The 21,574-nt window shown below is 50.3% G+C and overlaps 1 protein-coding gene across 1 annotated transcript in view; it reads right to left on the bottom strand.

The window, feature by feature from the left end:
• Window positions 1–19,110, bottom strand: part of LOC125756242 (uncharacterized) — a 31,352-nt gene extending 12,242 nt beyond the window's left edge. The window contains exons 1-3 of the mRNA XM_049414875.1: window positions 19,014–19,110; window positions 9,889–9,951; window positions 9,735–9,809 (exon numbers count right to left, since the gene is read on the bottom strand). Coding sequence (XP_049270832.1) covers window positions 9,735–9,809; window positions 9,889–9,951; window positions 19,014–19,091 — 216 coding nt within the window. The 5' untranslated portion in view covers window positions 19,092–19,110. The remainder of the gene's footprint in view (window positions 1–9,734; window positions 9,810–9,888; window positions 9,952–19,013) is intronic.
• Window positions 19,111–21,574: the final 2,464 nt, after the last annotated feature.

Below are 21,574 nucleotides of genomic sequence, written 5' to 3'. Positions count from 1 at the left end.
CTTCACCGAGATTTCGGAGAGGCCCGGACCCCTAGCCCCCCCCCCCCCCCTGGCTACGGGCCCGATGTCTCGATTGAGTGCTAGGCGGTGTCACAACTGAACGAGACGTTCGGTGGCCGGGGACTTGTTGCGATGTTCGCAAACTATCGGCGCGGAATTGGAGCAAGCAAGAAACAAAGCTGGCTGATTCGATTCTCCGCTCACGTTTCGATTCCATCCAAGTGGTCCGGAGACCGTTCTGTATCCGTTCTTTGCCAAAATGATTGACAGCATTGTCGTTTCTGGTTGCTATTCTCACGCCTGACCGTCAGACGAGCCTCGACGAATGCCGTGCGGCTCTCTCTCGTCCTTTCGTGATGCTTGGTTCCTTTCTATCACAGAACGTGTATTATTTTATTATTTATTTACAAATACTGCAATCCCGTTACGGGATTTTCGCAGGATGGGGATACAAGTTTATAATATAATATAACTTGGACGGCAAACAAAAACAATAATACGTTTTGTAAAAGGTAGTGTAAAAGGTAGCTTCCCTGGTCACTCGCATTGCCGCGGCGAGAGTAGGCTTCTTTGACTGTAAGGAATATTTTTCGTGCCACTATAACGTGGTCGAGCCTTCATGGAGTGAATTGAAGCACCGCTGTGGAAGCTATTCCCTGCCGAGGAGCTATTGTTTCTATCATCGCGGTGCGAGCAAGCCACGATCGTTGATGAGCGACCGCAAGATAAGCAAGGGAAAGAATACTCGCTGGTGGCAATAGCTGGATCCGTTCATGAGCATTTTATCGCTCCCAGCTAAGCGTATCTGCACTTCTACGCGTCCCTTGGCTATTGTCATCCAATAAGGTAACAAAAATAATAATGTTGCGGCAGGTGCCATTACTGGCTTTTTAAAACTAAACAAAATCTGGCCACCGGATTCGGTGCTTGATTTGGTTGTCGCGCTGAGGTTTTCAGGCCACACTAGCTTCAGAATTTACTGAAATCTGACGTCATGAAATTAAATCCCACCGCGACGGAATCGCATTACGTTATAGTGTCGCATTATTTCGGAGCTCCACAAGCTTGGGCAAAACTTCGTCGAAAAGTCTCCTCAGCGACTTGTTTTACTGTGCTTTCTCTGCATACACTCTAAAAGAAAAAAAGTGGGCGAAGTTCGCACTAAGTCGCGCTATGCTTGGCACAGCGTAGCTGGTCAATCCTCAAGTCTTCTGGCTAATTCCGGCTGCTTTCTATCTTTTTACATGCGAAAGCATCTCTTGCTCGGGGGTATGTCCCGCGGCATGGTAGTCCGCAGCGTGCTAGTCTGCACTCACACTACGCGTGCGCAACTCTCCTCTTTCCCTCTCTCCAACAGCTGCGCGTTACTCTCTCCACTTCTCTACCAGCACCTGCTTGGCACGAGACTAAAAAGCCACCTAAACATCGCCCAATGTTAACGGTGTAAGCATGTTTCAAGTTGGCTACCTTGTGCTGCCGACCAAAACTAGCGCCGTGGTGTACCCAGAAATTCCCTAGTCAAATTGACGAGAGCAACGAGAGGCCGAGTTGAAACTTGAAGTTAGAGGCACTTGATGGCGTGTCTTCTTTAAAGATTTTGTGTATCTGTGTCATAATTTGTTGTGTTACCTCGCGAGTGTTCGCTTATGGGTGACTGAGATTGCTAAGACTACCAGCAGCCTCAATTACGACGTCATCGACTCTGCTGTCAGCTTGGATGAAGCGCGAAAGACGGGGACAGAAAAGGCACACATACAACCACACATACTGCGCTACGTGTGGGTGTATGTGTGCCTTTCTGTCCCTGTCTTTCGCGCTGCTCCCTTAAGTTATGTTGAGCCAACTAGCCAACAAGTTCACTCTTCAAGGTATCAGTGGTGTTCCGATGTAAGCGCATGGTATAACTCAGTGCGCTCCAGAATGAGGGATTTGCCTTGTTAAGCTTCACCGCTGCACAGTGGCGTTATGCGAAGAAAACTAAGCGTCACGCTGTGAAGCTCTAGCCCTTCGTGGCCGAGAAGGGTTCGCTGCCGCAAAGTGGTTGATAAAACATTTACGGCTTCGAAGCAACTTAAAGGAATCAGTCATCTCATGAGACCGCCCGAGACGTGTGAATGTTAGAGCATACAGGCGTACTTTCCATTTGTAATAATGGACATGAACTATTTCGCGATCCCCTTCGAATCCGATGTGTCCGACTGTCGTCAAGTGAGGTGAAGCCTGAGGCACTCGAGAGCGCGCGTTGCGTTAAAATGTCTGTGTGCTTTATGTTACCTCGCGAGTGTTCGCTTGAATTTATACAGATTGTTAAGACTATCAGCAGCGCTAAGAAATCCGTCATCTGCGCATTCATTTGACCTGAAATGTAGCAGCTGGCGTTTGAAGTAGGCATCCGTAGCGGCGCCTCGTCGCAATTAATTGTGCAGCAAGTTCACTATGCGATCTCGCTTCAGGCCACCTGCTTCATTGGTATCTTGTAATAATCTCTGTTGGCATAATTAAGTTTCTCCATGACACTATTCCAAGAAGTGGCTTGGTCTGTAGATCTAATGTAAATGGTTGCTGCAGGTAGAAGAATTGAAGAAACCTTTGCTATGCACTTGCGCATTTATTAGACGTTTGGGTGCTCGTACGGTGACTGGAGACTGCGTCCTTTTTTGTAATCAAAGAAGACAAAGCATCAGGTAACGTACGTGGCAGATTTCTCTGCTGGTGGGCTTCGCTGCACAATGAATCGTCGATGCACAGTGCATGCTTTGTGGCATAACACAGCTGCAATGCCATAAAGCTGACTACAGTGAATCTGTCATCTTGTAGCTCGTATATATAATGTAAATATATAGTGCATTGAATCCAAGGGGCAGTGCAAGCATGGCGTAAACAAGCAGGGTACGAGTCAAAATATGGGCGGCGTGCGCAGCACAGATCTGATTTCTTTGCGTTCCACAACGCAGGAATTGCTTTGTAAGTTTTACCGCTACACAGGGGTGTAATGCGACGAAAACTAAATGCCACGCTGTGAAGCTTGCTACCTGTGGCTGAATTAGTTGCCGGAAAGCAGGGGCGTAGCCAGAAATTTTTTTCGGGGGGGGGGGGGGGTTCAACCATACTTTATGTGCGTTCGTGCGTGCGTTTGTATGTGTGCGTGTATATATACGCAAGCAAAACTAAAAAATTTGAGGGGGGGGGGTTGACCCCCCCCCCCCTTGGCTACGCCTCTGCCGGAAAGAGTATCGCGAGGTTGCTTATACTCAGTATGTATCAAGACATGTACCAACTATATTTAAGCTTCAGACAGGCATTTTATGCATTTTTAATTACAGGTAATCGAGCTATTTAGCGATGCCCTTTGATTCCGATGTATACGAGTTTATATACACTTAGCCGACAGTGTGCATTCGTAACACATTGGTCGGTTCAGCGAAGCATTATGTGGTGAGGAGCATTGATTTTCCTGGCGTAAACAAATACTCTTTTTATTATATGATATTTAAGAGATACTGCTTCTGTCACCGGCCATTCCTTTTCACTGATGATAGGATATGTGAAAAGCACAGCAATGAAAAAATATATTTTATAAAGAACAGCTAGGCAGAGTTCATATAAGTCCGTATACAATTAACAGAAAAAAGTTATTCACAATGGTGTTTCATATATCTGCTTGATACAGCACGCATGCGATGGGAGCCATGTATGCATATGCGACATATATCGGTTGAGGATGGCCTAGATCCATCATCACGATGTATTCGGTAGGCACCGGGAACTCCACTAATCTGATGAGAAAATAAGCAATCTGCATCGCTGCGCCTCCTAGTACACACATATACTGTGCTCCAAGTAGGGAGGCCGGCTTCGGCGTGACACTCGTTCGCGTGGTGGCTCGATCGCCACAAGCATTTGCTTAAAGCAAGCAATATTGATTATTCGATGACTATCACGGAATATTGGAGCTAAACGTTTTTCCAAGGCACCTTTTGGGAAAAGCTGGCTTTTCTGGAACCACAAAACAAGGCCCAAACAGCAGCTCATATGAATACATAGCATGCTAGCTGTTCCGATCATGTCTCAAACTTCGTCGTCCAAAAGGAACCAGCTTCGTAAACTAATGCTCTTGATACGCCAGCGAGGTTAACACAAAAATGAAACCTGCGGCTATGCCTGCGCAGTCATCTCATTGAAGTGAAACAAAACTGATTCCCCCTCCTTGCGAACTGCTTGCCCCTTAGTCAAAAGTGGCCCTTTCCAAAGAAAGCAGCAAGGATGCACCTTTATTCGTGCGTCCATTAAATCGAGCCACCAGCATTTCCATGGTTAAATCGCATCATCAACGTCTCGCACGCACGTAGAGCCCTAGGTACATCTCGCTTGAAATTTCCTAGGGACAGCACCAAAAAGTGGTCTGGCAACACGGGCATGTTTTGGTGGCTTTTTAGTCGCTCCCCCTGCTTGCGCTTCTCCTGCGTTCTCGCTCCTGCTGTCGCGGTGCATGCGCTACTCTCCTCCTCTAGTCTCCTCTCCTTCAAGTGGTAGAGCGCTGCGCGCGTTGTCCAGCGCCTGCTTCGGTTGACTCCTCTGAAATGCGGGCTCGACATGCTGAAATTCTCTCCTGCGCAACGCCGCGATGAGTGCCAGCCCATGCGCGTCCCCTGCCCCTCTCTCTCCTCTCCTACGCTGCCCCCCTCTAGCAAGCCTGTCGACCGCGTTCCCCGCTCGCCCTGTGAAAATTAACGGCCAGGCTAGAGGGAAGACATGACAGGCGTAGTGTTCCTCTTCGCGTTCCACGACGCGAGGTCGGTAGCATGCCCAACGAATGCCAACGGAACGCGATCGTGCTCCGGCTTCGCATCGCCTCATGGTCCCCTATAGCGGTTGATGGCGTAATTTGTTTCTCTCTCTCTCTCTTTCTTTGAATCTCCATCTTTCTCTGGTTATTTCATTGTATATTTTTTCTCTGTTACTGTTTAGTTCTTTCTCCCTCTTTGTTTGATTCTCTGTCTTTTTCTCTTTTTTTCCCTTTTCTGTTTTTCTTCCATTTCTTTTTGTCGATTTCTCTTTTCCTTTCTCTTTTTGCTTTTCTTTCTTTTCTTTCTGTCGATTTCTCTCTTTCTCTGTCTTTTTATGCTATATGTTTTTTTTTCTTTGATTCTCTGTCTTGTTCTATTTCTTTCTCTTTCTGTCTTTCTTCCCTTTCTTTCTCTTTTGTTCTATTTATGTCTTTAGTTGCCTTCTTCATTTTTAGTGGACCAGCGGTGAGTAGTGGGATTTGCCCAATTTCAGTGGCACTTACCCGTTAATGATGGTGATAGTTTCTTGTGGTCATCCGCTTTGCCGCCAGCTTCAACAGCTTCACTGTTGAAAAAGAGTCCTTTGACTCTTTTTTGCGACTCCTGACTTTTTGCGTATTCGCACGCGCTAAGGCAAGAATAAAAGTACAAGCAGACGCGATTGTCAAAAACTTGGAGGACGATTGAGCTTCGCTTTCAAGAGTAGTATACGATAGGGTAATCGGACCCTGTTCGTATCGCCGTCCCCATTGCTAGCCTGGCTTCGCTTCTCTGTGGAGACCTAAAACGTGCTGCAAAGCAAGCCAATGTGCGGACGCCCTACGGCTCCTATATCCATGCATGCGGCGCGATCAAACACGGTGGGCGATCCCGTTGAAAGCGCAGCCGTGGGCCCTTTGCGCCATTTCGCGGGTGATAGTCAAGCCGCTGCCACGCTGAAGCACCTCCTAGATGCGCGTACTACCAACGGTAAATGGTGTATATAAATAGGCCACCGTTAGTATGTCAGAGGATGTATGCGTTGTGGCCCAGTGGCTAAACGCATCGCGACACGGAGCGAAGGGTCGCGGGTTCCAATCCCCGGTACCACTCGAACAGAAACTTTTCTGTTATTTATTTGCATCTACCTCGAATTTTCGCTCACTGACAATGCTGATTTTTCGCTCATATTCGACGACGCCGACACTGACACCCGAATTTCCACGAAACGCGCTCTTTAACGCCATGGCGTTAAAATGTCGGGCACGAAAGAACGTTATCCGGCTGGCAGTCCTCTGATTACCGCTTCACCGCCTATTACTACGGCACACGCCGCTTTAACCACAACTCCTGCACGCGGTGGTAACGTGACAGCGTCGTCGATGACTGAATCAGAGGCTGGGTCCGAGCTGGTTGGTACACTGACATTACGAAACCATTAAGCGCACAAAGACGGGAACAAGAAGACGACACACAGAGCGCTACTTCCAACTGATGTTTCAACTTCCAACCACAACGCTTGTGGGTGGCTGAGGTCCGTATTCGCTGCTGCGGCGCTTTTTGTCGAGGTCGTGACGAGGCGTTGTCGTATAGCACCAACGTATAGCGCCATGCTCAATGAGAAACCCATACCAATGATCTGGTCTCGAGAACACTGAAGGAGAACGCTCAAACCGGTGAGAAAACCACAACCGCGGATTTGTAATCGTGCCGTGCAGATACACAGTGGCTTGACGATATGCCTGCCACCTGTACGAGTTAGCGTTCGGTTCTAGGGCGTTTTTACTTTCTTCAGAAGGGCGGCCATTTGTTCGCAAATTATCGAAAAGTTCGCACTTGTGTCCACTAAAGCAGCGACTTCACGTCCGTCTACCAGTACGGGAATCCCACGAAACTCTTCCCGAATCAGCTGATGATGTCATCGTCGACGTATCGTCGGTCCGCGTCGATCAGGGACCTTGGGCATGTTACCCCTTCCCCAACGCAGGGTAGCAAAGCAGATATGTTTTCTGGTTAACCTCCCTGCATTTCAGCATTATATTTCTCTCTCTCGCTCTCCAGTCTGAGAGGCCTTACCCCCGAAGGTCGCTGTGACCAGTTTTTCCGGCGCGGGCTGGGCGACCGGCCATGGACCACGCTCGAATAGGTGCGACGACTAGGCTAAAACTGCCGCGGTGATGGGGGACGTGAATGGTGTCGAGATGTCGTGGATCCGCGCTGCTGGACAACGTAGTCGTGAATTTGCGGAGGCCGCTGGCAAAACCTAGGTGGGGGAGCGCTTGCCGAAAATCTCCGTAGACCAAGCTCTCGGTATGTGCACTGAAGGTAGACAAGTCCAGCTTCACCACAGTGAAAGCAAAGCGGACGTCGATCGGGTGCACGCCACACATCTGATATGCGCGGAGCGGGTCGGTGGTCGTTGTAACACGGGGCCGCTTGGACTGCCTGAAGCATGGTCGGGACCACGGTGGAAGGGAAGTCGAAGTTGGAGATGGTTGCCGCAAAGTCTGAGCGCGTGTGAGCGACGTCATTTAGCGGTTGAAGTTCCGTCTGAAAAGGCGCTCTCTTACTGCCTGCTGAATTTCGTCTCGGACGACGCTGGACAAAGAGCTGATTGTAGGCGACGAGGGCACCGACAGCTTCTGCAGAGCGTATGAGCTCTCGGAAGAAGTCGGCGAGGCCGCCAGAATTTTCCAACTAGTTAATAGCTGAGGCGAAGTTGAGTTGGCGTTCGTATGAATGGGCCCGTTGCCGAAGAGCGCTTTTTATTGTCACGGCTTCAGTAAGAAATTCTGACAGAGTCTTCGGTGGACTGCGCACAAGACCACCTGACAGCTGCTCTTTCACTCCACGCATCAGGTACCGTGCCCTCTTATCTTCCGGCATGTTAGGGTCGGCTCGACGGAAAAGACGCGTCATGTCCTCAACATACATTGCGACACCTTCGCTTGGCATTTCGATACGGTACTGGAGATCGCGTTCAGCTCATGCTCGGCGATCGAGACTTGCATACGTTTGGAGAAGGCGGCGTTTGAAGTCCTCCCAGGATGGTAACACATCTGCACGGCTTTCGTACCGAAAACGTGCGCCGTTATTCACACTGAAATAGACATATCTCAGTTTTTCTGCGTCGTACCACTTGGCATGAGCGGCAACACATTAATAGCGGACCAGCCAATCCTCAACATCCTCATGAACAGCGCCGCGAAAGGGATTCGGCGTTCGCAGATTGAGCAGCGGACACAGAATTGGCGTTTTACTTTCCATATCGGTTGGGATGTTGCTGCTGGGGATGGTTGGAAGCGTTGTTTTCTCCGGGAAAAGTCCAAGCTCAGGGGCTAGTCCGCGGATCCTTCTGCTAGCGCGGTGCACAGGCGTAACCACCGGTACGGGGCTGGAGCTTCTTGTACTCAGAGGGGTTCGGTGCATTGGTTACCCAGCACTTACTTACCCCACTTTCTCCTACGCTAGGGCAGGAACATAAGCAGACGCGACTGTCATCCGAAAGAACATTCTCCGGCTGGCGCGGGCTCCTCGTCTTCGTCTTCTTCGTTGTTCTTGTGGGCCACGGTTTACTGGCACAAAATACTCGGTGGCAATATATGACTCTCTTTAAGGAGACACGTGAACTCTCTTTGGAGATTATTATGCTCCTTTCGGAGATGGTGAAGCGCACGCCTCTCCAAGAGGGAGTTAACGTGTCTTTTAAAGACGATAGTCTTTCTTGGGGAACTTAAACGCAGAAATTTTGGTCTGTCTTTCTGTCTTTCTGTTTGTCGGCACGTCCCTCGATTCAGCCACTCGGCCAAAGTTGAACCACTTGCCCAAGGGCCAGCCGTCTTGAACTGGTATGGCTGTTCATACTTGTGAACGTTGCCGATCAAAAAGTAAATATCATGCATATCTGAGGTGCAACATCACTAGGTAAGTATGAGGTGGCGTGTTCCTTTAATAGAAAATGCATACATACGTAATTTTAAGGACCCTAGTTTCTTAAGCTGCGCTGAAAATGCATAATGGAAGCTTGAGCGAGTTGGTATGCGTTCATCTTTGTTGAAACAGCGCTCACTAGACGACGACGAAGTAAAAGAAGGCACAGGACAGGCGCTGCCTGTCCTGTGCCTTCTTTTACTTCGTCGTCGTCTAGTGAGCGCTGTTTCAACAAAGCTGAAAATGCGACTGCGCTGAAATTTGCCTTCCTCCGTGCCCTTCGCACGAGCTCATTGTTGTGTTTCGGTTTCGCTTCTGTATTGCACTGTACGAATTCCATGGGTTGGTGTTGAAAAACTTTAGTTTTGAGAAGGCCAAGAAGGTGAAAAAAAATATTTAAAAAATGAAAAAGCAGCGTTGTGGGCTGCCTTCAGGCTGCCGGTTGTGGGCGCCGCTCTGGCGTTCCTGTTTTACCCAGGCGACGTGTAAATAAAAGAGTGTGTGGAGAGTACTCGTTGAGTGCGGACGTTTCTCTGCTTCAGCGCTTCGCGCCAAACCGCGTTTTTGGGCTGGCTGGCGTCCCCGCCGGTCGCGTTGGTCACCGCCGGTCTTCGCCTGCTGCTGCGCCGGGACTACCAGCACGCAACACAGCACTCATGTTTCCCGACGTATTGCCAGATGGCGTCCATATCTCACACAGCGCCTCTTCTATCGTCTTTACACGACATTTGCAGCGAAGCACGCAGATACGCGGCCAATTTTTTAAAGAGGGTCATATATGTAGTAAGCCAGAACTAAAAAAAGGGGGTCAAAGGACTTTTTTTAGCGTTGCAGATTGTCGGTCCAAAAGTGCGTTTTTCCCTGAGTCACCTTTCGCAATGAGCTATGTCCACAATGGGTGTTCACAGGGTGTTCACAAAAATTATTGTGTAGTCGGCAAATTCCCATCAGGAGAGCGCTTAGGATTCGTTAATATTCGTTTTTTTTTTTGGAGTAAGGCACATGATACAAACACTGCATGCCACTATGTGTTCTCACCGGATTCAAGACTTGGGCCATGTGAAGTATCTTGTCAATGCAGTGCATGTAGGATTGTCTGAACTGGTCGACCGTCTGAAACACCGAACATCGTATTTATCATTTCACAGGACAACACTGACAGATATGAAAAGCACCGACGAGGCGTACTGACATCATTGGTGTAGCTGCCGTAAGCGAAGCAAGCTCTCAGTAGTGTGCACAGTCTGTCCATGTCCTGTACAGGAAATAAATCGGCGGAGAGACCACCATTTACACTCGCAGCAGGCCAAGAACCAAGCAAACGTTCGTCTTCTAACTTTATTATAGGCACGACAAGGACAGATCGATTTGATCTGGAATTTTAAGCGTGAAGCAACGCATGAGATATCGAAGAGCTGCTTCTTTGATGGCTTCACAGTAAATATGAATATGTGGTGTTATTTAAGCACTGCCACTATGCAATGCAATACCTTTTCTGCATCTACTTCGAAAAGAATGCAGCCGCCTTGCTGTCCTCCATAGTTTACATGTAAATTTTCGGAAGCGTGTGTTCATGCGAGCACTTGTTTTTTTTTTTCGCTGGTAGTCTAATGTAATGGTAGCATGAAATATAGACCAATGTAGGATGTCTATTTGATTGCACAGAACAGGATCTAGATCGCCACAAGTTTCTTATGTACAAACGTAATTTGTGCATTTTTGGTAATTTACATTCGAATCGTCATTCTTCAGCGGGCAATGCGTTTTTTTTTTTCATTTCGAAATCTGCCCAGAAGTCTGCATCGCCGCAAAGTATTGGCTAGTCATTACGGCAACTTGGCATAGTCACTGAACGCAACACTAATTCTGAAAAAAATATGTTCGCCCTTGCACAATACCAATCCAATCTTCAGTGATGCTCTTCCCTTAAGAGCATTTTCTTAATTCGATAGCTTGCCCAAGAACATGCACAATTAAATGTACTGTAGCGAAGCGTTGGAAGCCTGTAATGGGTCGCCCTCTCGAGCGCTTACTAGTGGGTCGTCCTCTTCCGCTCTTCTGGGACAGCACGCTCCTCGCGCTCAGAGTCGGCACCCCGCCTTGACTGTCGCAGTCGTTTATCGTCGCCGAGTGCCCGCTAATAAACGTCTTTATAATTTGGTAGGGTGCTGGGTATTCACAACAACTTCGGCCCTCATTCGATGCCCCTGGCTCTTCGATCCCGTACCCTGCCGCCTACGATGCCTCAAGACGCCTCCCAGCAAACGGCCCCGCCTACACCGACCTCCTGCCCAGGTGTGCCTCGTATCCGCGACCCTCCGGTCTTCACTGGCGCAGATGGCACCGACGTGGAGGACTGGCTCGCGATTTACGAGCGCGTGAGTGTCCCGAATAAATGGGACGAGGCAGGAAAGCTGACTAACCTCGTTTTCTACGTCGCGGGTGTGGCGGGCTTGTGGTACAACAACCACGCATCAGATTTTACAACGTGGTCCGACTTCAAGACCGCCATTATCAATGTGTTTGGCCGCCCTGCCGTTCGTAAGCTGCAGGCCGAACAGCGCTTACGTGAACGCGCTCAGCAGGCCGGTGAATCATTCACCAGTTACATTGAAGACGTCCTCGATTTCTGTAAGAAAGCCGACGCCACCATGTCCGAATCAGACAAGATCCGGCACATCATGAAAGGCATCGACGACGACGCCTTCACCATGCTGCTCGCCAAGAACCCCAGCACAGTGGCTGAGGTCATAACGCTCTGCCAAAGCTATGAGGAGCTGCGCCGGCAGCGATCGATGACCCGTCGCTCTCCTTCACGCGACGCCGAGCTCGCTGGCTTGTCGACCATATCCGACCACTCCGCGTTGCTCGCAGAGATGAAGACATTCGTGCGCGAGGAAATCGCGCGCCAATTCTCTCTGCTGGAATTTGCTCGCCCGCAGTACGTCCAACAGCCGTCGACCACCCTTCTGCCTCCGCTCCGTCGAGCAATTGAGCAAGAAATCGCAGAGGTCATGCCCGAGTACCACCAGCACCATACGGCTCCTGCACCCTTGAGTTACGCCCAAGTGGTCGCAAGAACGCCCCCAGCAATCCCTACGGCTGCCCCACACATTTACGCCGAAGCCTCCGCTCGACCTCATTCTTTCGAAGCGGATGTGCCGGTAACCTGCGCCGACGTCACGCACAGGCCACGACTGCAGCCCACCGTCCAGTCCTATCAGTTGCCGCCCCGTCAATCCCGTCCTGCACCATGGGCGGGCCCTGCCCCAGCGAACCGATGGCGCACACCTGACAACCGTCCCATATGCTTCGCATGCGGTTACGCCGGCCACGTGGCGCGGTATTGCAACCGCGTGCAGCCGCCTAGAGTCGCGTCGCCTGCCACCAGCCCGGCGAACCGCCCATATTACGACCCACCTACGCCACTGTCGCCGACGTCTCGCCCCGCTCCATCTACCCGCCGTTCCCCGTCACCACGACGCCGCTCGCTGTCACCGATGCGGCCACGTCTGGTCCCACGAGACCAGGAAAACTAGTCGTCGCAGTCCACGAGGCAAGGGCTGCGATGCTGTCGAACTGCGAAAGCCCTCAGCGAAGCCCATCGAACGTGATAGACGTGTTTGTGGACGGTGTTCGTGCATCTGCCCTTATCGACACTGGAGCCGCCGTATCCGTTATGGACGCAAAGCTCAGCCGAATACTGCGAAAAGTGACGACGCCACTTTCCGGGCTCTCCCTCCGTACAGCCAGCGCCCAAAGCATTCACCCTACAGCGGTATGCACAGCCCGAGTCATGATTAAGGACGCTATGTACGCCGTCGAATTGATCATAATTCCTGCATGCTCTCACGACGTCATCCTCGGATGGGATTTTCTCTCCCGCCACGACGCCGTAATTCATTGCGCACCTGCCGAAATAGAGCTCTCGCCATTCTCTAATTTGACGCCGGCAGACAGTCCATCGGCTGCGAGCAAGATACTCGTCAAAGACGACATAAAAGTGCCTGCAAACTCGTCAACGGCGGTGTCAGTTTACTGCGCCAGCCTATCCGACACCGTTGCACTCCTCTCGCCATATGACCGTGTTTGCACGAGGAAAGGCTTGCTGGTGCCTTTCGCGACTGTTCAAGTCACCCAGGGCAGCACCTCTATTTATGTAATCAACCCCTCCCCGTACAGTGTTACGTTGGTGCGAGGGGAATGTCTGGGCAGCGTAGAATCCCTCGAAGACGCACAAGTTATGGACGAGCCCGATGATTCGCACGGCCGAAGTTCGAGCACGCTCAGTGCTGTTTCGACGTCTGGTTCATCACACGCTGACGTATTTGGTTCCTCCATAGCTGACAACCTTACGCAGGTCCAGCGTTCCCAGCTTTTGGACCTGTTGGAAGAATTTCACCCTTCTTTCGATGTCGCTCAAACTTCTCTCGGCCGCACGTCAGCCGTTACGCATGGCATCGACACTGGCGACCACCTGCCACTGCGGCAACGTCCATATCGCGTATCTCCCGCCGAACGCCGTGTAATCACCGAGCAAGTCGACGACATGCTTCGACGTGATGTCATTCGACCCTCTAACAGCCCCTGGGCGTCTCCTGTCGTTCTTGTTGCGAAGAAGGACGGTTCTGTGCGGTTCTGTGTGGACTACAGACGACTCAACAAGATCACTCGTAAGGACGTGTATCCACTGCCACGAATAGACGACGCGATTGACAGCTTGCAAGGCGCCGAATTCTTTTCATCTCTCGATTTGCGCTCAGGGTACTGGCAAGTACCTATGGCTGATGACGCTCGACCGAAGACCGCCTTTGTCACGCCCGACGGCCTGTACGAATTTAACGTCATGCCGTTTGGGCTGTGTAATGCGCCCGCCACCTTTGAGCGCATGATGGATACCGTTCTGCGCAACCTGAAATGGCACACGTGCTTGTGCTACCTCGACGACGTCGTCGTGTTTGCTCCGGACTTCTCCACGCATCTTCAACGCCTACGGCATGTTTTGACGCGTTTGAGCGACGCCGGTCTGCAACTGAATTTAAAGAAGTGCCGGTTTGCAGCACGGCAGCTGACAATCCTCGGCTACGTCGTGTCCAAGGACGGAATTCTTCCTGATCCCGCCAAGCTTCGGGCCGTGACTGAGTTCCCCAAACCTACGTCCGTCAAAGAGCTGCGCAGTTTCGTAGGACTGTGTTCCTACTTTCGGCGCTTCATTCGAAATTTCGCGACTATCATATCGCCACTGACGAAGCTTCTCGGAAGTAACGGGCCCCTCCATTCGTGGTCGTCGGAGTGCGACGACGCTTTCGCAAAGCTCCGTCGTTTGTTGACGTCGCCTCCCATACTACGCCACTACGACCCTGCGGCCCCTACAGAGGTACACACAGACGCTAGCGGTGTTGGCCTTGGCGCTGTCCTTGCGCAGCGCAAACCAGGGTTCCCTGAATATGTCGTGGCATATGCAAGTCGTACGCTTACTAAAGCCGAGACCAATTACACCGTCACCGAAAAGGAATGCCTGGCGATCATCTGGGCCCTTACGAAATTCCGACCTTATTTGTATGGTCGCCCATTTGATGTAATCACCGACCATCATGCACTATGCTGGTTGTCGTCATTGAAGGATCCCTCAGGCCGCCTCGCCCGCTGGGCACTTCGCCTACAGGACTACGATATCCGCGTGCTGTACCGCAACGGACGCCAGCATGCTGACGCCGACGCACTCTCGCGCTCCCCCTTGCCTGACGACAATGCTTCCAGCTCAGTGTCTCACAATGCCGTTTCGTCTATCGACATTCAAACCATCGCCACTGAACAGCGCAAGGATCACTGGATTGCCTCACTGATAGCCTTGCTGAGTGATCCATCGGCGACACCATCCACTCGCGCATTGCGTCGTCAAGCGCACCATTTCGCCGTTCGCGACGACCTCCTCCACCGACGCAATTACGGCGACGGCCGCCAGTGGCTACTCGTAATACCCCGCAGTCTGCGTTCTGACATATGCGAGTCGTTCCACTCTGACCCGCAGTGTGCACACTCTGGGGTATCGAAAACCTACCACCGCATTCGCCAACGGTACTTTTGGCGAGGGATGTACCGCTACGTGCAGAAGTTCGTTCGCTCCTGCATCGATTGTCAGCGCCGCAAAACTTCAACGCACCTGTCGCCGGCAGGTCTGCAACCTCTACCTTGCCCTGACCGGCCGTTTGGGCGCGTTGGCATCGATTTGTATGGACCGCTTCCTCTAACGTCGGCTGGTAACCGCTGGGCCATCGTCGCTGTTGACCACCTTACGCGATACGCCGAAACTGCCGCCCTCCCAGCGGCTACAGCGCGCGATGTTGCCTCCTTCCTGCTGCACCGATTCATGCTGCGCCACGGTCCACCCCAGGAGCTGCTCAGCGATCGAGGTCGTGTCTTCTTGTCCGAAGTCGTCGAAGCCATTCTCAAAGAGTGCAACGTTGTTCACCGGAAAACTACTGCTTACCACCCGCAGACGAATGGCCTCACCGAACGCTTTAACCGCACGCTCGGCGACATGCTCTCGATGTACGTCGCCGCCGATCACACAAATTGGGATGCCATTCTGCCTTTTGTCACCTACGCCTATAATACCGCCCCGCAGAGCACTACTGGTTTCTCGCCCTTTTTCTTATTGTACGGCAGGCACCCGTCGCACACGATCGACACAATCCTTCCCTACAAGCCGGACCCGTCTGAGTGTGCGCCTATTTCTGCCACAGCAAGACTCGCTGAGGAGTGTCGGGAGCTTGCCAAGACATTTACTATGAATGACCAAGAGCGGCAGAAGAGCATTCGCGGTGACACCACCACTTCTGCGCCCACGTTCCTCCCTGGAGCACTCGTATGGCTCTCGGTCCCTACCACTGCACCTGGCCTCTCTTCAAAACTACTGCCGAAATACGACGGCCCCTACCGTGTCGTCGAACGCACGTCCCCGGTCAACTACGTATCGAACCCCTTGAACCATCTTCGGACATGCGCCGTCGAGGGCGCGACATTGTCAACGTTGAGCGTCTGAAACCCTACCATGACCCGCTCATAGTGACTAGCAGTTAGGTCGCCAGGCGGCTCCCTTTTCGTACCCGGGGTAATTGTAGCGAAGCGTTGGAAGCCTGTAATGGGTCGCCCTCTCGAGCGCTTACTAGTGGGTCGTCCTCTTCCGCTCTTCTGGGACAGCACGCTCCTCGCGCTCAGAGTCGGCACCCCGCCTTGACTGTCGCAGTCGTTTATCGTCGCCGAGTGCCCGCTAATAAACGTCTTTATAGTACAAATAAAGACCGGTTTTCGCGATGTACAACAATTTCATCGTGTATTTCAACTACCTGTAATTAAATAGAATACTTAAAACGTTTTTCGCGTAATACTGGTCAATTTGAAACGCTGCCAGAGACTACAACGCTGGTGAGCTACTACTGAGAAAAATTTAGAGACGCAATAATTACGCCATATATTTCACCGAAAGGGATAGTGGTTATCATGCCGCCTCCCCCCACTTTCTTTTTTTGTCGAACTTTGATGTCGGCTGCCGAAATTCAACCTAAAGGGTAGACATATACCACTTTGTTCATTCAGCTCAGTAAGGCTCCTAATTACGTGTGTCACTTCACAGGACAACGCTGGCAGATATGAAAAGCACCGACGAGGCGTACTTACATCATTGGTGTAGCTGCCGTAAGCGAAGCAAGCTCTCAGTAGTATGCACAGTCTGTCCCCCTTAAGGCGGTGACTGCTTACACAATTTGGACTTCGATAGCAGGACCTTTGCATATCTTAATTTTCTTATGGAACCTTCAATGAGCCTCGTCTAAAGCATAAAATGGAAACAAAGTTCTCTGCCCAGACATGCTGCCAGGAACAAAGCTTTGTTGACAATTCAGTTAACACGACCCCCAAGTCCACAAAAGTTGAACTTAATGTTAGGTAGTGTTATCTCCATACAATGCATAGTACGCATGTTAGAATACCGTAGGACATGGGTAGAGCACAGCGTGACAAGTTGAACCAGAGAGAGAAGAGAAACACCCAGGATGAGCGCTCACCGCCTACTTCGAACGTCGGACATAAAATACGTGCTATGTGACACTGGCATGTTTCACATAGCGTGCGCAAGAATAAAAAAAAATGGGCACATCTCACGCAGAAGTGGTAAATTACCTAACGCGATCTTTTCAATGACGTTTACGCAAAAGGTAACGCGAAAAGTATGCAAACTAAACAATAATTGAAAATCTGCAGCAAATGTATCATAATAACGGAAATTTAACGGAATTGCGCATATATTTGGATGCACTGCGGTGTCTGTGTCGCAACCAACACATACCAATATACTAGAACGAGCAGCGCATAAGTCCGTTGTGCTGCACTCCAATGGAACTACTCACAAGACATTTCATTTCACGTTACACATCGTACCTAATGTCAGTGCTGTGAAGTGCAGAGTTGACTTCAACTAGCAACATTTCGTACTTATTCACAGGCGTCGTGGCATCAGTGCGTGGAAACGAACGCACGTGTCGCATTTTTTAACGATATTTTTCTTCAGCGTTCGCAGCAATGAATCATACGTTAAAATGTAACGAGCTGAAAGTTTTAGTCAGCATTGGACAATCTGCATGTCACCTCTAGAGCGGACAGTTTCGTTCAACACGCCGTGGTTTCAGAGGTAGCGTCGCGTACGTACAGTCGGCTACAAAACTTTACGGACCACGCGAGCGCGTGGCATAGAGCCTCTTCGCGACATTTCCGCTACGCAAGTGGTGATCGACAGCAGCGCTACGCCCAAGAGGCATCCCTCGCTTAATGGAAGGCCTACCTGTGGCGCGATCTTGAACGCGTTCTTAAAACGAACGGAGCCGGTCCGTTTCATCCACCGCACGTGATTGGTCAATGTAGGGCCGTGACGTCTTTAACGGTTCACAATGACCATTCACGTGCGGCTGGATAGAACGGACCACCTCCGTTCGTTTTAAGCAAGCGCACACGATCGCGCCATTGTTTTCCCACTGCGCACGAATATTTTACACATTTCACTTTTTAACGCGGCGCGCTCTTCGCCAGCCGCGGCTATGTGTTTCTGTCTCGAGAACAGTCTCTCGAGACAGATGCTTTCCGCCGCGTCTTACGCCATCATTGTCTCGATGACTTCTCGGTTGCAACAGAAGCAGCATTAGGGTCCAGTCAAAGCATCCTCTAAATATATAGCTGGAACAAGGAGGTTTTGAAAACATTAACCTCCATGCATGACCTGGAACGTCGCTCTTTTTTCCTAGAGAGCCTCCTGCCCGCACCAATCGCGGAGACCACGCCTCCTGCCGCGTGTTACGATCAGGCGCCGTGAGATACCGCTCGCTACCGTACCACCTACTTACGTGACATAACGCTGGCATCTGCTCGGATGCAGCTGTGAGAGCTGTGCGTGTTTGCGAGAGAACGCCGCTAGAGGCGTTGACCACTGTACCAAAAAGGAGGAGAAGAGACGAGGGAAGGGCGTTCGCGACTCACGTCATACAGGCATTGTTTTATAGGAGGCGTTATTCCGGCTGACAGCGTTTCTGACTCTTTCGTCTACTATGGCGCGTTAAGAAAGAGACGCGAAAAAAATCTCACATTGCGTATCTACTTAAGGTATCGCTCCAGCTGATCGCTCCAGAATACCGCTCATTATTGTTGCGATAAAACAGTGGCACGCTTCATGCCTACATGTGCAGTTTTGCCTTAGGTTCTCTGAAGTGTATTACTCACAGCGATTTTCATATTGAGCAGAAGGTGCGTTAATTTGTTGCTGGTCATATGCCACCGCCATGTAAGATCATCGGACAGTCGATACTTTCTGAAAGGGCCAAACTAAATTGCCTTTAATAATGAAGGACGAAAAAGAAGCGTAGTTGAAGGCGCTTGCCTGTGGGACACTGGCCTGTGCCAGCCTCCGTATGGTCCATAACAGTAATAAAATGCGACAACTTTCGTATTGTTCGTAATTATCAATGCTTATTCTATCACCACGGTGACGACTCGCCGCCGTGGTGTCGTCATTACAATGTTTGACTGCTGACTCCAAGGTCGCGGGATTGAATTCCGGCCACTGCAGCCGCATTTTGATGGAAGCGAAATGCTAGAGGCCCGTGTACGTAGATTTAGGTGCACGTTAAAGAATCCTAGATGATCGAAATTGCCGGGGAACTCCACTACAGCGTCTCTCATAGTAATATATAGTTTTGGGACGTAAAAACTCCAACAATTAATATCTACGACCACGTTGAAGCGTCTAAATGAACATCTTAGGTGACTTACGTTTACTGCGGTTGGTTTCACATTCATTCTGATGATTTCGTCCTTGCATGACATCATGGTGTTTGTAGCCATGCGCATGGCTTTTGCGTACTCCAGCGGATCTGTAACGAAAAATCTAGTTCTTACGCAGTTTCAAATTCTCACTGCGGGAGAGCTTGTTTCCAAGTTCTCCAGCTGTACTCATGCCTGCGTATTTTAAACCCCATCTTGTGATCACAAAATCCTGCAATATTCAAGATACCTTGTTTATAATCATATAGAAAATCTTTTATTTTTTTTTAGAAACGTGGACGCGCGTGCACGGCGCATTTAGGCCAAACCAGCCGCAGTTGCGGTGGTGTCGGCTGTTGTCAGCGGCTCTAGTCGGCGGCGACGATGCAAGTGACGGAGAATGAACGTGCACGAGGCTGGCCGGGCGGCTTCGCAAGCATGTCACTGCGGAAGTAACGCGTGTCCCTGTGCCTGCTTCTGCGTCTCCACTAGCACGATGCCCAAGGCGAGGAGATCCCGAACTACGGAAGCGACAACCGAACAATGACAGGTGCTACAAGCAAAAGACGTAAATACATGCACAACACGAAATGGCGCTTGCATAAGGCGTTCAAAGGCTCCACTGCAATGCCGAGGAAGGAAGGAAGGAAGAAACAAGCGGAAAGACAGGGAGGTCAGCCAGTTCTTAGACCCGCTAACTACCCTGTGCTGGGGGAAGGCGCAAGGGGGATGACGGTAATAGAAATGCGATAGTACAAAAAAAGAGCAAGAAAATGAAAAAGAAAAAAGGAAAAGAGAATACGACACTGCTTAGGGTCTGTCTCTAAGACCGGTTGTCCGCAAGAAACGCAATATTGCTTTCAGAGCCTTCTGTGCTGAGGACGGACTCGGCCAGTGTTCCAGGACCCTATGTTCCGACAAAGGGCGATTACCAAGTCTCTCTAACTCATGGGAAAATTCTTGTCTTGGCGCATTGAAACGGGCACACTCACACAGAACATGGGCGATCGTTTCTTCGCAGCTGCATTTCTTGCATGTAGAGTCGTTGGCTATTCCAACCAGACAGGAGTAGTTATTCGTGAACGCCACACCAATTCGCAGCCGGCACAGAGGCGTCTCCTGAGCTCGAGATATTCCTGACGGAAGACCGAGCTGGAGATTGGCATCCAATCTGTGTAGACGAGCGTTGGTGAATTCCGCCGAGTTCCACTGTGCAAGTATGAGTTCACGTCCCAGCGAGCGAAGCTTTGTAGATGCGTCGGTTCTGGAGAACGGTATATCTGCGCTGTGGGCAACATCATGTGCAGATCGGGCGGCCTCATTCGCACGGTCGTTACCGAATAACTACAATGACCCGGTATCGTTGTTTCACGATTGTATGGTGGCTAAGGAGCCTTATATCAGCAAGGGTCCATAACGAAATGGCGACATAAGACATTGAAAATCTGCCTTGGAGTCAGAGAAGATGGACCAAGCTCGCGGGGATTCTTGAACTACAAACTCTAGTGCTGCAAGGATGGCGGCGAGTTCTGCAGCCGTCGATGACGTCAAATGCGATGTCTTGAATTTTGTGGTGATGGAGCACATGTATTGCTCATTGCGGCTCATCGTGTCTCACATAAATTGTGGGAGATGACCGCGCCTGCCATGGCTGGGAGCGTCCCCCCGTGAGTCCAGCCCAAGCACTGTCCACGGCACGCACTGCACTAGCACTTCGTCGTTGTCTATACTTTCTCTGCAACTTCCCTCCAGCGGTATTCTCAGAAAATGCAGCAAGCATGCTACCAGAGCGTCAAACCTGCGGAGCTTGTATAGCTACGTCGACAGTATTAAAAAAAGCGTTAATGGAAGCCATAAAATTGAGCTGCCGATGTAGATACAAAAACTTGCTATATTGTTCTGAAATACAGTGCCCGGGCAGAAGTTAATCGAGAACAGAATCTTCCACAGCAGTTCAGGCTTCTTGTTGAACGCATAGAACGTTTGCTTAAAAAACAACTTGAACATGTGAGTTCTGCTCTCATTTATCTGACGTATATTTTTGACAAAGTATGCAAAAGAGAATGCCTGTGACCATAAAGTTGTGATCACAGGGCTTGTTATCTTTGGGCTGATATAAGCGCTTCACGTAGATCTACTAGCAGGCACTGGAAGAGATTTTCAGAGAACGGCAGTATAGCAATACAAATGGGCGTTATCAATTTACAGAAAAATAGATAATTGCGATTTTTACTCGCGGAATGTGTACTCATATAAGTTCAACAGCAGTTACTCATAAGCTTATTGAAGCGATCTACACTGACGTACGCAAGAATGGAATAAAAACCCTGCCAACATCCTTCAATGTAATTTGACGATGAAGCAAAACCGGAAATCTACCATCCATGAAAGAAAGAGCACAATGGGGCTTCAACTCAGAGAGTTGTCAAGCCGAAATATCGATTGCCGTGTGCATTGCACAGAGCTATACAAAAGTTGGTCTGTACTTTCTTGCGGCGTTATACGTTGCATTAAACATTCGCTTGCTGATGAAATCAAACTGCTTGGTGTCCTGTGCGCGTGCGCAAAAG

Source organism: Rhipicephalus sanguineus, chromosome 4 (assembly GCF_013339695.2).
Source record: "Rhipicephalus sanguineus isolate Rsan-2018 chromosome 4, BIME_Rsan_1.4, whole genome shotgun sequence".
Lineage (NCBI taxonomy): Eukaryota > Metazoa > Arthropoda > Arachnida > Ixodida > Ixodidae > Rhipicephalus > Rhipicephalus sanguineus.
The sequence above is the reverse complement of the archived record's forward strand: the minus strand, read 5'-3'. Positions and strand labels throughout refer to the sequence as shown.